The 16817-nt window shown below is 40.7% G+C and overlaps 1 protein-coding gene across 1 annotated transcript in view; it reads right to left on the bottom strand.

Moving 5' to 3' along the window:
• Positions 1-16817, bottom strand: part of LOC146701529 (uncharacterized) — a 43790-nt gene that overhangs the window by 2275 nt on the left and 24698 nt on the right. Inside the window, exons 2-3 of the mRNA XM_085467869.1 lie at positions 12514-12619; positions 9797-10393 (exon numbers count right to left, since the gene is read on the bottom strand). Coding sequence (XP_085323995.1) covers positions 9797-10393; positions 12514-12531 — 615 coding nt within the window. The 5' untranslated portion in view covers positions 12532-12619. The remainder of the gene's footprint in view (positions 1-9796; positions 10394-12513; positions 12620-16817) is intronic.

The raw sequence follows: 16817 nt of genomic DNA, 5'->3' as shown, positions 1-16817 counted from the left end.
TGAGGTGACTGTTGTTTTGATTTGGTGCTGTATAAGTAACACTGAATTGAATTGAAAATGTAATTAATACTACTACTAATAATAATAAAGAATAACAATTGCTTGTGACTTCTTAATGTTTGTAAACACCATTTAAAAATACATAATAAAATGCAACACAGTCATATAACAGGTTGGGAGGATGAGAGTTTTAGACGTGACTGATTATTTGGTGAAACTGTGATATTTTCCTCACCTCCTGTGTTGAGCTCATTGTTTCCTCTGTAGTGACTCAGCTGAGTCCAGATGGCTGAAAATGTTCCTCTGCTGCTCCGTCAGACTCTTCTCCTCCTGCTGATCAGCTGGGACACAAAACAGATCTTTGTTAGGCTCCACACTGCACTGAAGAGTCAAAGTGTCTCATATGTTCATCTGACAACACAAAGTACAAATTTCACTCTGATTGCTTGTAGAAATCTTGTGAGACGTGTTGTGCTGCAAAGTGAGGAAACTCTCTCACTCACTTATACTTCAGGAGGAACTTTGTGACATTGGCTCTAATATTCTAAGCAGCCCTTTACTATGACAGGGCCAGAAAGTCCTATTTGAAGGTTTGGGAGAAGGACCATGTTAAAGGTGGATTGGGGTTTATACACTTTGTTATGATACAGGTAAGGCTGTAAGAGCCTGAGAAGGTGTCCTGAATAAACCTCTAAAACCAGTTTTCAGCTAACGACTCTGCTTCAGTCTGGAAAACAGCAACTACAAGTTTAAAGACTCCATCAACAATTCACACCCAGCAACAGCCTGAACAGCTCCTCCTGTGGTTTCCACAAACAGGGACAGACCTGTTACTCCCCCACCCCACACTTTCAACTCCTTCAGCCCCCCAGTCCCACCCCCCACCCCAACCATTCATAATAACAGAGACCCACACCTGATCACCACTTCACAAGTCTCTCCAGCCCCCATGGTGCCGCTCTCCAAACTCCACCATTCCCCAAACTTTGATTCTGTTCATCTGGACGTAGCTTTTTGTGGGAGAAACGTTTCGTCACTCATCCAAGTGACTTCTTCAGTTTCAGCTGACTGCAGCTTTCCCCAATCTTCAACAGTGCATTTACATAATGACTGAAACTAGAACCACTGAAGGAACAATGGGCTGGGAGGTCAGTTATTGAGCATTAATATGCAAATCCTCATGATCATTGATCAACAACCTCTGATCACTTGCAGCGACTCCCCAACTCTCTCTGAATGGTACTCATGGCCATTGATCAGCGGTCTTTGATTAATGAGCTTTGATCAGTGGTTTCAGTGCTTTCCTTCCTGCTTTGACTGCAGCTGTGTTTGACACAGGAAGACATTTTTACATTCTTCACGATTATACTTTATTCTTTTTGGGGGAAGTGCAGCTTTAAACCTTCACATGATTCAAGTCAACCCAACAAATCAATCTGAACGATCACAGGTGGGACAAACTTCTGTAGATAAAATAAAACCCAACATTCAATCCACAACATGATTAAAAACACGACTTCACCAAATCACGAAGAGCTGCACATTAACCACCACAATATATTTTATTCTCTGTGCTTTCAAATATGAACACTGTTTACTTTCATCTCTGTTTCATTAGTTTTTGTTAACATCTTCCTGTGCATCACTTTACAGCAGCCAGACTCATTAAAATGAGACTTTGTAGGAGTTCACTTCCTCTCATGTGTTCATCCACAGCAGCTGGACAATAAAGTTTATTGTGACCCTGATACTGCAGCAGATCGCTCTCATCCATTTCCTGTTATCAATTCAAATAGAAATGAGGCTGTAGAGGTTTGGTGCAGGCAGAAAAACAGCTGCAGGGACAATGAAAAGACTTTTCTGCTCCAACTTCTCCCAGCATGCTGAGCTAATGATTAGTTGGTGTTTTTCTCCAAACACTCTCTCACTCTTCTCTCAACGTGTTCACAATAAACTGTGAACAGACACCGAGGAGAGCAGCAGAAGACCTCATTCAGGAGCTAAACTCAACATGAACTGAACTCACAGTAAAGTTAGCTCGGTGCTTACCTTTAGATGAGCCCACAAACCGAGAGAAACTCCGCGATGAAGCTGGAACTCTTTCCAAACACAGGAAACAGATCAGGGAGCAGAGACCCACGTGGTTCACGCTGATCTCAGCTACGATCCAGGAGACAAGGGTGGGCAGATCGATGCAGATATCGATCCAAGCGTTGGTGCTACTTTATTCTCTTTGAATGAAAAAGCAGCTCTCTGTGCAAACGCCTCCTCTCGTGGAGCGTCCTCACTTTGCTCCGCCCCCTCCTTCTTCTTCTTTACATCGTTTTTTGGCGGTTGTCAAACAACAAAATGATGAATTACCGCCACCAACTGGTGTGGAGTGTGAACTGGAACGTCGACCCTCAAATCCTCCCATTTTACTCTTTTAAAAACTGGAATAAGGCCTGATCACTTTCACTTCTTGAGTCATTTTGCAGTAAATCAATAAGATCCAGTTTCATTTTTATGTTACTGAGGTTTTGGATCAGTTACCTTCTCACAGTGTAATATAACATGCTCTACAGTTTCTTCTTTTCTCTTTTTTGAATGATTTGAATGGAGGTTATAATCCACCATCACTGAACTGAAGAGATCTCTAAGTAGGAAGTCATCAGTTCAGTTTTTGATCAATTTCAGAGTATTTTATTTTACTGGCGAAGTTGTTTTGGTGATTTTAGGTTTTCTTAGTGGTTATATTAATGTTATGAAATTGTATTTTATTTATTAATTCATGTATGTATTTCCTTTTAAATATAGCACTAATTTACAATGGGAGTTTCCAAGTTGTGTTATTGCTGGGTAAATGTCATTTAGAGATTTGTAAACATATTCTAATAATATCTTTAACAGGAGTGGCTGATTTTAAAAATTGGATTGTTTATGTCTGTAATATTTCATTAATCTCTGTTACTCTGTTATTTCTCTCCAGACTCAACCTTGTTTTTCCCTATAAAACACAGTTATACATCAAATATTATAAATCTGACTTTGACAAATATTTAGATCTTCACACATTTCAGGGTCCAAGTTTGGGTTGACTGAAGTGTTTGCTTTTATCCCCACAACTTCCTAAACATTTTACTGTTATACATAAACAGAAACGAAAAATCTAAAACATGATATATGCATTACTGTCTTCAGCCTCTAGGGCTGATTATCAGGAAGTACATTCTCCTCCGATAAGCAGCTAAAAGCACTTCTCTAACCAAAGGCTGCAAATAGACAACATAAAAGTTTAGAAACAGTAAAACAGATTCACAGAAGCCACAATGATATTAAACATACAGCACTGACAGTGATGACAGAAAACATTACAGGTGAGTTTCAAAAACAATAACACAAATACAGGGTTGAAGTTTATGAAACTGATGAAAGATTTATTACCTTTTAAAATACTAGTACTATTTAAAATACAAAACCTGAGAAACACAGAGGAAAGGCTGCTGAACACAGATGCACAGCAGGTGAGGAGGAGCTCGATGGAAATGAGGAAATAATGCTTGAACACAAATTTTGTTTTGCTGGAAAACTGAACAACCCAGCGCATTCAGGACTTCAAGAACACAGAGCACACAGTCAACACTGAACTCGAGTCTTTACAGTGAGAAAACTCCCACTTTGGAACTAAAAGAACAAAAATGCTTGATTCATCATAATTTCCTTTATATATTTCAAAATATCAGCTAAAGAGAATAAATAAATTAAATTGCTGCACATTTGGCAGACTAACATGTTAAGATTATTCAAAAATCAAATTTATGTTTTTATAACATTAAACGTAAAGATTCAAATGGAAGTTTTTCTAAAGTTATTTCATGATATTTATATTATGAAAAGCAGTTTTGACATTTTAAGTTTTTCCCATTTTCAGATAAAATAAACACGCACAAAACAAAAGCAAACAACAAGAACACAAAGCTGGAAAACCCACCCAATTGACCAAAAGCAACTCAAAATACTCCCACACAACAGAACCTCCTCTATTCCTCGCTGGCTCCAAATCTCTCAGCAGAGGCGGAGGCAAACTTTACATACACCCAGGGTTTAGCCCTAATCCGGGGGGGGGGGGGGGGGGGGGGCTTTAGAAATGACTGAAAGACAGGACACCTTAAACTAGTTTTTTAATTAAGCAGCAAGGCAGAACAAAATCAGGACTGCATCAAGACACGAGGACTAAACCCCAATTCAACCAGACTCAGAATGAAAACAGGACTACAGCAGTTCACAATCAGGACTACTTAGGACTTAACCAAGACAGAACCAGAATCAGAACTAGATGATAGTAGCACTAAAAATCATCATAGACCTGCACTACACTTATTTTTTAATTCTACCAAAGTCCACTATTTAGATTGAGAAAAGTTTATATAATTATTTAGCCTTGTTGTGCAAACAAGCCTGCAGAACTTAATAAATGTAGAATTTTAAAAATAGCAAACCTAAAGAGAAACAGGTACGAGATACACGAGTACCTATGATACTGTGATACTTTTGGTAAACAACCGTTTTGGAGGAAGGGAGGTTCAGGTTTTCAGTAGTCATCATTATGGGCTCATCCGATTAGAATGAGAATAAGCAGTCATCAATCATTTGCAGGTTTTGTGGTTTTATTGTATAACGGGTAAAGGAAAGAAAGACACACATGGACTGCTCTCTCTAAAAAGAACTTAAAGTACGATTTAAATAACTCAAAATGATACATGAACTCAGGAGACTCAAAGAGAAACTCACCTCAGCTGCCACCCCATGTGGGAGTGAAGAAAGAGTGAGGGGTAGGTGAGTGCAGTCCTTATATATATATATATATATATATATATATATATATATATATATATATATATATATATAAGGAAAATACTAATAAAATTAAGATAAACAAAATAAATATTCCCTTTAGAAAATTTTTTGCTCCATAAAATAGTTGTTTTCTTTTAGAATCACGCATCTTAGCGGTAGGATATACATGAAAAGAGACACAAATTAAGTGTTTGAGTGAAAATGTAAATTTTTCCACTCTATGGTCAACTGACTCGGTGAATCAAACGACTCAAAGAAACCGATTCACTTTGGTGAGTGACTCATTAAAACTCGATTCAGTAAAAGGAATCGACTTTACTATCACTATGGCTGTATCCCAATTCAGGATCTGCAGCCTTAAAGGCCGCATTTCAAGGCCAATTACGTCACAGCAGCGCGCCGAAGGCTGTCCCAATTCAAAGGCTGCTCGAAATGCGGCCCTGAAATGCGTCCTTCATTTCCCTGAATTTTAAGGCTGTGGCAGTGTAGACTTCGTGGCCCAACATATCCCAGAATGCATAGCGCGGCGATGGGTGTGGATAAATTTGCAGAAAAAAACGGCGGATGAGGGGCGGCCAAAGAGTACACTTTAAGTACTGAATATTATGTCACTTATTTATGTGCAAATGTTTAATAACAAAGAAAATTAAACATTACTGTTGGCCACATGTCGGCAAAGTTATGTGACATTAGTGACGTTTGTACTAACTTGGTTTTAAAGTCTTTACTTTAAAATATACGCCGTTCAATAGCTGAGCTTAATCTTACAGAGAATGATCAAAGCTCATGTAGAAACAAACAAACAAATGAACAAAAGATTTTCTACTTCATTTCTGTCAAACAAAGCTGTAGGACACGATTCCAGTGGTTAGTATCATGGTTGCTAGGCAACCTGGGCAGCGCAACGGAGGGTTTTTTTTTTTAACTTTATTGACAAACAACAGTATCAGCGCAACGGAGGCTAGACTGTCCCATTTCACAAGCCTCACACTTTCGGCCTTAGCGGTCTTTGAGTACGCGGCCCTTGAGGATCGTTGAGGCTGCGTACTTTAAGGCTGCAGACCCCGAATTGGGATACAGCCTATTGCTCACTTGCTTTGCTTGACTGAGGGGACTTCCTGTTCAATAAAGTTTTTTTTTTTTCCAAAATAAAGGCGTTTCTAAAGTGCATTACTTGGAGCAACCAGAGAGGATGGTGTAAACACATAACGAATAACAACTGATTGAGAATGATATTTAAGTGATACATTTTACAACTTTTAGTAATAACAGAACAGTGTCAATAATTAAATTACATGTGTCATAAATATTTATGTAATTAATTATTGCCACATTTAATTAATTATTTAAGGGTGTATTTAATTAATTCGTTATGGCAGTCCTGGCGTTCCATAAGATTCTAGAATTACAGGATTTCTGTTAAATAAATCATGTTTACATGAAATAAACAGAAAGGAGTTGTGATAACAAAATCTCATCAATCTCAGCAAACTATCTACTGGAGCGGTAGGTCACTGAAAGTGATCCACTTACATTTTGTTAATTTGATGGAGGTTTGTTTGTTTTGTTCCTGTGAAGAAACGTGTGGTGGACAAGGCCACTGTTTGCTGATATTTCTTAAGGGGTGTCGCCAACTTGTAAACAGGTAACTGAACAACACATATGAAGCCATGTGGGAGGAATATTCCTGCTGCGGTCAGTTGTTCAGTGTAGGGGATGTCCTGTTTTCATCCTGTCTCCCACTTACAATTAGAGATAGGCAGTAACGCGTAATCCGATTACTTTTTTCAAGTAACGAGTAAAGTAAGGGATTACTATTGCAAAAACGGTAATTAGATTTCCGTTACTTTCCCGTAGGAACACTGCGTTACTAAAACCATGATTTTTTTTTTTGCGAGAATGTCTCATAACAGTGACGTAAGCAAGTGCGACGTTTGTGACAACAACAGGCTGCAGATCAACAGTGGATCATATATCGAGTGCTGAGAGAGTATGAGCGTGCAGCGTTTAAAGCGTGGAAGTACTGACCTTACTTTGAGTTTGATTCCATAAAAAGTGACAAAAACATTTGTGTCCGTTGACCGTGGGAAGAAAACTTCTTTTTACAGCGAAAAAACCCCTAAACTTCCAAGCAAGCACCGTGTGCGCTACCACGTTATTGGAAATTCACAGAGAAACACGCGGATTCTTTCACTGACCACTGCGGCACACCTGCACCAGGGTAAACCTCCGCCTACCCAACTCCTGCTTTACAGGTGAAAATAGAGCAACAGGACCGCTAGTCTTTGGTTTCATTTATTTTCTGCTTCACTCACATTTAAGGAACCTAGGATCTAATGCCAAAAGGACAAACTATAAACAAAAGAAAACACAGAGCGCTGTGTCATACGATCCAGGACTGTGACACCGTATTTAATAAAATCAAGTTTTTAAATTGTTTTAGGTGCTACTGTTACGTGTTTGATTCTATTTTGATTTAACATGAAACCCTTGTGAACTGAATGTGCCTACGGCTCCACCCTATTGAAATAGGTACCTCCCACAGGTCGCACTTATTCCGCCAACAATGTGGAGGACCAGTTGTTTTAGATTCAGCAAAATCAAGGCACTCAAAAAGATCCTCTGGAAAAGATTAAAATTCTTGGAACAGAGTTTAATACACAGAATTATATCAACAGGAAGAAAATACAGTTTTTCTTGCCTTCTGGCAGCTGAGGCGAGAAAAAAACAATCCCAGGTTGCAAAAACTTCATTAATATAATTGTAGATAATATTTGACCTAAATATGCGGGTCTTGTGATTTTAAACATGTAGGTTAGATGCTTATCACAGTGATTCCATTATTTAACCACTCCAGTGTATGTATAGTGTATACATGTCAGTATAAGTCAAGTGTATACAGGTATATATGTCATACAGTTGCAGTGGCCTCATTGTTCTGACAAAGAAAACAAACCTATCGACTACACTACACAATGGAAACATGGTAACAAATAGGGATGGGAATCCTTTAAGTTTTATCCGATACCGGTGTCAAACTGGAAATTTTGAAACCGTGCCGGTGCTCGAACCGGAGGTTAAAGAATGGAAAACACAAACTTTGTAGAAAAACCTCTTGTGTTTTTATTTTTAGCAGTCTTTTTCTGCAAAATGATAACCAAGTTAGCCTTTTCTGTTGATACAACATACCTCCTTTGGTTGGAACCGGTGCTACACTGGCAGGGCTAGAGGCCAGGACTCCACTCTTCGGGTTCTTGGGGGATATTGCTAACTCCGGGTCCGATAACAGGCACCACATCTGCAGTAGATGTGCTCGGTGTGAGGTCTTGCAGCAAGCTATCAAATACGGTGCATTTTCTAGCTTTTACAAAAACGCTATACATCACCAGGTGCTTCATCAGATTCAAGGTGTTACCTCCTTTGCACAGTATCACCTTAAAGCACTTGTTGCAGACTGCTGAGTTTGCATCTTTTGCTGTGAAGTACAGCCAGACTTTTGAGTGCTTTGCCTTGGGCATTTTCAATCTGTAGCTCTGTTGCAGGGTGTTTTGGTACAATTCTTTATTCATGGCTGTGTTTTGGGGCAAAATTGTGAGCCGACTCCATTGAATGAGAAGCAACCCCACACATAAATGGTCTCAGGATGCTTTACTGTTGGCATGACACAGGACTGATGGTAGCGCTCACCTTTTCTTCTCCGCAAAAGACTTTTTCCCAAACAATCGGAAAGATGCTTCATCTGAGAATATGACTTTGCCCCAGTCCTCAGCCGTCCATTCACCGTGTTTACATGTTTTTCAATAAATTAAATCATGTTAACATGAAATGAACAGAAAAGGAAAATTGTGACAACAAAATCTCTTTCTGACTTCTTTAGAAATATGTATTTTTCCAGCTCCAGTCCGTAAAGTTAATCTCCAACAAGTAGGACAAAGGATCTGACCTGCAGCTCAGACGGGATCTACCCTCACCCTGAGCTCACCTGGTCCACCAGCCCTTCATCCAGCATCACTAACAACAACACAACAGCCCATCAGACTGAGCAGCAGCTTTACAGCACTGGCAGAAACAGGAAGAGAGCAACCTTCAGAAAAAGAGATTATACATCCATCCGTCCAGTGGAACATTTTAATCAGATCTTTATAGGAGATTCGATCTGAACTCTGTGGAGCCTGATCTCAAGGGTTTTAAGTCTGACACTGAAACCAGAGGAACTTTCTGTCTCTTCAGATTCACTGTGATCCAGTGATGGGAGTGATTTCAGTCCTGAGTGATCACGCTGATGTTTGCACAGAGCAGACAATGAGGTGAATGTTTTGGCACATTGGTAACAGTGAAACAGTTTATTAGTAACGTGGGATCGTTTGTGTTTGGAGTATGAACTGAGATTCCTGAAGCTCTTGTCACACTGGTCACAGCTGTAGTTTCCTTCCATGTGTGTACGTTCATGCTTGTTACGATGACCTGATCGTGAGAAGCTTTTTTCACAGTGTCTGCACTTGTATGGTTTCTCTCCTGTGTGGACTCGTTTGTGTGTTTTAAGGTGACTTGCAGTGGTGAAGGATGACCCACACTGATCACAGAGGTGCTTTTTAACCCCACTGTGAATCAGTTCATGTTGTTTTAACTCAGTTGATGTGGGGAAGCTACTCCCACATTCTTTGCAGTATTTCAGTTTGTCTCCAGTGTGTCTACGTTGATGTCTTTTTAGGGAGACTTGCCAACTGAAAGTTTTTCCACAGAGGTCACAACAAAAGTCTTTCCCACCACCGCGGTGATGACAGGGTTGAGAACTGGATCCATCTGTGTCGCTCTGCTTCTAAACAAAGACACAAAGACAGTGTAAGTCAGTCCTTCAACATTTTTATCCTGAACGTCGCCTGAAATAAAGAGCATCTCTGCAGACGTCCAATTACATTTTACTGTTTCAGTTAACACAGATAAAAATATAAATACATACCTCACAGTAACTGCACTTGGAGAGTCTCTTTCTGGTGTGGATCTTTTGGTGTTGTTTCAGGTGATGTGGAGCTTTAAAAGTCTTCTCACACAGGTCACATTTATAAGGTCGTTCCTCAGTGTGGGTAAACATGTGTAGTTTTAACTGCCTGTTGGTTGTACACTGTCTGCCACACTGTTCACAGCAGTACACATCATGTCCGGTGTGAATGCGTAGGTGTGTATTTCGGTACCCTCTCTGGCTGAAGGTTTTTCCACAAATCTCACAGCTGTATGCCTTAATTCCAGAGTGGGCAACTACATGCTTCTTTAAGTGGCTACTTTGAGTAAAAGCTCTGCCACACTGATCACAGCTGTACGCTTTAACTCCACTGTGGATGAGTTGGTGTGATTTTAGGGAAGCCTTCAAGGAAAAAGACTTTCCACACAAGTCACAGCTGAACGGTCTCTCTCCAGTGTGGATGACCTGATGAAGTTTTAGTGTAAACTTCCTAGCAAACTCTTTTCCACACTCGTCACAGGTGTGTGTTTTCTCTCTCTTTCTTCTGTGAGGTTTGTCGGCCTCCTGAGAGCGCTGACTTCTCGCTCCATGTTGGTCCTGCAGTGACAGAGATACAAACAGAGGCAGTGAGTGAAATGCAGTCGTGGAACAGACTCAACCTTCAAACTCCCTCCATTAACACTAGTTTTAAACCTGAAGGTGGAGTGTGGCACCAAACACCTTAAAGGTCTCTTATCCACACCTGCTGGTAGTTCTAACACATTACATCCAACCTGCTGTTAAAAATAATTCATGACTAGGGATGGGTATCGTTTAGGTTTTATCCGATACCGGTGCCAAATCGGTACTTTTGAAACGGTGCCGGTGCTCAAACGGTACTCAAACCGGTGCTTAAAGAATGGAGAACACAAAATTGGTCCAAAAACCTCTCATGTTTTTTGTAAAAAGATAACAATGTTAGCCTTTTCTGCAGCTATGGGGCATATATGGTATCACTCTTGGCTGGAAGCAGTGCTTAAACAATGGAAAAAACACAAACTTTGTCCAAAAACCTCTCATGTTTAACTGTTTTCCACTTTTTCTTTGGGCATTTTAGCCTTTTTGGCCAGGGTGAAGGGAGTATCTGCCATCAAACAAGAAGACAGCCGCATGTAGCTATGATGATGTTTGCTAGTTCACCTTACATGCATTAATGTAATAACGTGGTTAGCCTACTCAACGTAAATTACACACGAACAACATTAAACTACTCACGCAGAGAAGAACGGCTACTGCTGCCATCATCATCCTCATCATTTCTGCTACACTGGCAGGGCTAGGGGCCAGGACTCTCCTCTTCATGTTTTTGGGGGATGTTGCATAACAGGCAACCCACCCGCAGTAGATGTGCTCGGTGTGAGGTCTCGCAGCAAGCTATCAAATACGGCGCATTTCTGGGCTTTTAAAAAAAAACGCTATGCGTCGCCAGGTGTTTCATCAGATTCGAGGTGTTACCTCCTTTGACAGTATCACAGTATCAGCTTAAAGCACTTGTTGCTGCTGAGTTTGCATATTTTGCTGTGAAGTACAGCCAGACTTTGACCGCTTCGCCTTGGACATTTTTAATCTGTAGCTCTGTACCTAGGCCCGCCTATTATCCTCGGAAACGTAAAATGATTGGCTAGAAGTGTATCACAGCTCAGGAAAAAAAAGCACCAAAATAAAGCAGCGAAATGTGCGCTGCTTTTCGGTCTGGTTACTACCGTTTATGTCAGAACGACACCGGTACCCATCCCTATTCATGACTGTTCAAACACTAAAATCATACCCATCCCTCCTGCTGTACACAAACATTAAGACTAGCATGCTAACACACTCAGAAAAGTAATAAATGTTTACCAGGTCTATACTTTTTTTTATATTTCACGTTGCTGTTTCCTATTAGATATTTTTATACCGGTGCAACGAATCAAAAAGAATTCATGACTGTTCAAACGTTTCACTGTAGAAAACATTGGATAAATTTTTGATTAAAGGCGATTAAATGTCATTCATTTTCAATCTATATTAATAGCATTTCAATTTGTATGAGCAAAAAAAACTAAAAAAAAGGGAAAATATACAGACTTAATGTGTTTACTGCCTGATACCGGGCTACCGTTGTGGTGCTTTGAACGTGTTTTTGCAGTGATGAACCAATATTAAGTCTGTTCGAACGACAATAATACCAATAATAATAATAATATTATTATTAATAGTAATCAGAATAATAAAAACAACAACAACAATAATAATAATAATGTACTTCCACAGCATGTCTTTTATCCCAACCACTCTCTGCAGATGGCCCCACCCCTCTGTGAGCCTCATTCTGCTGGAGGTTTCTTCCTGTTAAAAGGGAGTTTTTCCTTCCCACTGTCGCCAAAGTGCTTGCTCAAAGAGGGTCATATAATTGTTGGGTTTTTCTCTGTATGTATTAATGTAGGATCCACATTACAATAAAAAGCACCTTGAGGCGACTGTTGTTTTGATTTGGTGCTGTATAAGTAACACTGAATTGAAAATGTAATTAATACTACTACTAATAATAACGAATAACAATTGCTTGTGACTTCTTAATGTTTGTAAACACAATTTAAAAATACATAATAAAATGCAACACAGTCATATAACAGGTTGGGAGGATGAGAGTTTTAGACGTGACTGATTATTTGGTGAAACTGTGATATTTTCCTCACCTTCTGTGTTGAGCTCATTGTTTCCTCTGTAGTGACTCAGCTGAGTCCAGATGGCTGAAAATGTTCCACTGCTGCTCCGTCAGACTCTTCTCCTCCTGCTGATCAGCTGGGACACAAAACAGATCTTTGTTAGGCTCCACACTGCACTGAAGAGTCAAAGTGTCTCATATGTTCATCTGACAACACAAAGTACAAATTTCACTCTGGTTGCTTGTAGAAATCTTGTGAGACGTGTTGTGCTGCAAAGTGAGGAAACTCTCTCACTCACTTATACTTCAGGAGGAACTTTGTGACATTGGCTCTAATATTCTAAGCAGCCCTTTACTATGACTGGGCCAGAAAGTCCTATTTGAAGGTTTGGGAGAAGGACCATGTTAAAGGTGGATTGGGGTTTATACACTTTGTTATGATACAGGTAAGGCTGTAAGAGCCTGAGAAGGTGTCCTGAATGAACCTCTAAAACCAGTTTTCAGCTAACGACTCTGCTTCAGTCTGGAAAACAGCAACTACAAGTTTAAAGACTCCATCAACAATTCACACCCAGCAACAGCCTGAACAGCTCCTCTTGTGGTTTCCACAAACAGGGACAGACCTGTTACTCCCCCACCCCACAATTTCAAATCCTTCAGCCCCCCAGTCCCACCACCTCCACCATTCCCCGACGACCACTGATCAAAGCTCATTGATCAAATGCTGTGATTGCAGCGACTCCCCAACTCTCTGAATGGCCATTGATCAGCGGTCTTTGATGAATGAGCTTTGATCAGTGCTTTCCTTCCTGCTTTGACTGCAGCCATAGCTGGACTGGCCATTGGGCATTTGCCCGGTGGGCTGCTGGCGATTTTTTGTTTTTATGGGCCGATCGATTTTTTTTTTTGTTTTTTTGGAAGGGTGTAAATAATGAAAGGTGTTGGAAAGGAGGTGCAGAAAAAATTAGGGCCAACAAGAAACAAGGCCTTCAGGCAGACGCTGCTAAATGTGTAAAAATAATTGAAATGTTTGGCGGTAGCTATGGCATAGCTTCCACAGATTTAGCAACATCAGCAAGTGGTGGAGGCCAGCAGGTGGATAAGGGAAAGGGGAGGCAAGAGGAGGAGAGACCCGAGGCGGCCGCCGGTCATAGTGGCTTAGGAACTGAACTTCAGGTAAGAAGTTATGATCTGGGCCCTATTTCAGGAAGCCGGTTTAGAAAACTCAGAGTGAAAAACGATACTCAGGGTTGAGTAACCCCGAACTGTCTAACTCGGAATATTCGGTTTCAGAAAGGCTGATAACAAGTAGTTCAATCAACGCGGAGTTCCTTTAACCCCAAATTAAGCGCGCACACGAGGATACATAAAGCCCTGATTAGTGGAGCACAGATTAAGCGAGTCACCATGGAGACGGAGGGAAAGAAGGCGCGGTCAATGTATTTTACAGCGCTTGAGGCCGAAATTCTGATGGCAGCATATGCCGATAACATGCAAATTTTGCAGAAAAAAAGTAACACAGCCTCAGCTGCAAAAGAAAGGGAGCACGCATGGCAAAACATAGCCGACAGAGTCAATGCGTGAGTGTAAATTTAGGGATTCCCACCCATTTAACACGTTATTATATTTTATTTTTTATCTCATACATTTTATTTTGTGACGTGATGTGAGTGCAGGTGCAACCCAACAGGCCCCAAACGTGCCTGGCAGCAAGTAAAAATGAAATATAAAAATATAGTCCAAACAGGTAAGGTGAAATTGTATTATGAGCCATAGTGCTTGGTCTGTTTGTCCGATGTAAATCAATTGCAGTTAGAGGCTACATTAATTTTCTTTCTGTAAGCACTTATTGAAATTATCTGGGCACATTTCAAGTACATATTTGCTTACTCTGTATGCTCAAATGTGACCCGTTATAGCCACTAGAAAAAAAGCGGAGGCCCGAAAAACAGGTGGGGGTCCTCCACCACCACCACTCACAGAGCCTGGCCACTTTTGGCTTCCACATTTGTGATAATGTTGGCAGCATCACATATGATCTTCACAGTGCAGAGAACACAAATTAGCATCCATTACTATAATGAAATAATTTGTTAGTTTGAAATGCTACAGGGAACTATGTACCTGTACATTAATGCTGTGGAAAGACTTCCTGTTCACATAGTCTCCTTCATTTACTGAAGGAGCCATGATTGGAATGTGAGTGCCATCTATACAGCCAATCACGCCTGGGAACCCTGAAAATAAATGTAAAATTTAAGTAGTAGTTCAAATATCACCACATCATGAATTAAGTTTTGTTCATCCTGATACCTGCAATTTTGTGGAATCCCTCTTTGATGAATCTTGTGGGTCTATGACCGGGGAACACCACAAACGAGTGCAGGAGACGTTTTTAATGCAGTACAGTTGTTATTATTAAACCCCTGTCACATTCTGACCGTTAAAATGAATAACATTCATATATGAAATGAAATTGTTTCAAGTAAACTGTATATGGTGTTAAATAGGCCTAAACTACTGTACTTTAATGTCGGCATTAAGGGCTGTACTTCAAGAGCCATATATTTTATGAGGTGGTACTCATTGTGATATATAGAGGACAGCAGGAGCAGAACAGACACACAGCAATAACCAACAACAACCCTGCAAGTGGACCTATTTTGGGGGTACTTGTGTATCATGTAAGCACTGTGCAATGCTCTATGTGACAAATATTAAAAAATAAATTTCATTAGTATAGATGAAATATTTTGTTCTCTACAAATGCCAGGCAGCCCTGAAACCCTCTGAACTCTAATGTTCACAATCCAATAAATCGATAGACTTTGAGGAGCATGAATTAGACTGGATAAGAATTTTTATGGAACTTCTTTTATCCTGGACCTGGAAGAATCCTTGACCCCAAGCAAGCTCATGCCATCCCCCTGTACCCAGCTCCACTTGTTTGTGAAACAAAGCTGTGTCCCATTGGTTCTCCTGTTTGGTCTACCTTAGTAATTTGGACATCCTCAACAAAACGAACAGTAAGTATGGAAAATTCAAGTCCATGTCAAGTTCTTGTTAACAGGAAGAGAAAAAGTGTCTCATCAGTTTGATACCTGCTACGTGAAGGTGTTAGAGAAGATTTGCATCAATAAGATTTCTTTTTCTGGTCTATTGTGGTTACTTGTGAGTTTAGACTATTCAGACATCTATGAGGGCTGTGATAAGAGAAGGAGAAGGTTTTAGAGATGTTAAAAGTTAGCCTATACTTTCACAATTTAAAACACTCTAAACACAGTTACTCCTGCTACAGAACCCGCTGCCTTCTGGTGGTGTCTAATAATCTTAGGCTCCTCCTCAATTCAGAGATGGTCTTTCCCTTTTCACGTAAATGGCCTCCTTGACTCCGCCCTCAAACCAGCATTCCTCCCTGTCCAGGATGTGTACATTCTCATCATTGAAAGAGTGTCCACTGGCCTGTAGGTGTGAATAGACTGCAGAGTCCTGGCCTGACGAGGTAGCTCTTCTGTGTTGTGCCATCCTCTTAGCCAGAGGTTGTTTGGTTTCCCCGATGTATAAATCCTGGCAATCCTCCTGGCACTTAACAGTGTACACTATGTTACTCTGTTTGTGTCGGGGGACCCGATCCTTAGGGTGGACCAATTTTTGGTGCAGCATGTTTTGGGGTTCATAAGCCACAGAGACCCGGTGTTTAGAAAAAATGTGTCTCAACTGCTCCGATACTCCTGAGACACATGGGATCACTACAGGTTTTCGCTTGGGCAGCGGTTGTCCTTCTCTCCTGGATCAGCTGGAGCTTTCTTTAGGTGCCTTTCCCGCTTTGACAAAAGTGCAGCTGGGATAACCACATTTACTCAAGGCCTTCTTGATGTGCTGTTCACCTGCCTCCCTGGCCGCTGTGTCAGTGGGGATGGGGTTCGCTCTGTGTTGTAGCATCCTGATGACACCCAGTTTGTGCTCCAGTGGATGATGAGTCAAACCTTGGATACTGATCCGTATGTGTAGGTTCCCGGTACACGTCAGCTTTTAGATGTACAGCCATTACTGATGGAAATCTCACAGTCTAAGAAGGCTAACCTGCCACTTTTCATGTCCTTCCTGCTGAATTTGATGTGTCTCCTTATCTTTCCTCATGTGGTGCATTTTCCATTGTTATACCTCTCTGACCTGTCTTCCCCATGTGATGTTTTTGTGTAATGTATGTATGGTTGGAGGGTAAGATGGCTCTGCCCTTGCGTGCAATAGGTCGGCAGCCTTAACATGAAATTTCCCCTTGTGGGACTAATAAAGGTATATCAATCAGTCAATCAATCTATCAATCAACTAGGG

The sequence above is a fragment of the Copadichromis virginalis genome, linkage group LG9 (assembly GCF_057382275.1).
Source record: "Copadichromis virginalis isolate Kocher_CV1m ecotype Utaka linkage group LG9, C_Virginalis_male_GT1.1, whole genome shotgun sequence".
Taxonomy (NCBI): domain Eukaryota; kingdom Metazoa; phylum Chordata; class Actinopteri; order Cichliformes; family Cichlidae; genus Copadichromis; species Copadichromis virginalis.
This window is presented reverse-complemented; position numbering and strand designations above follow the sequence as displayed.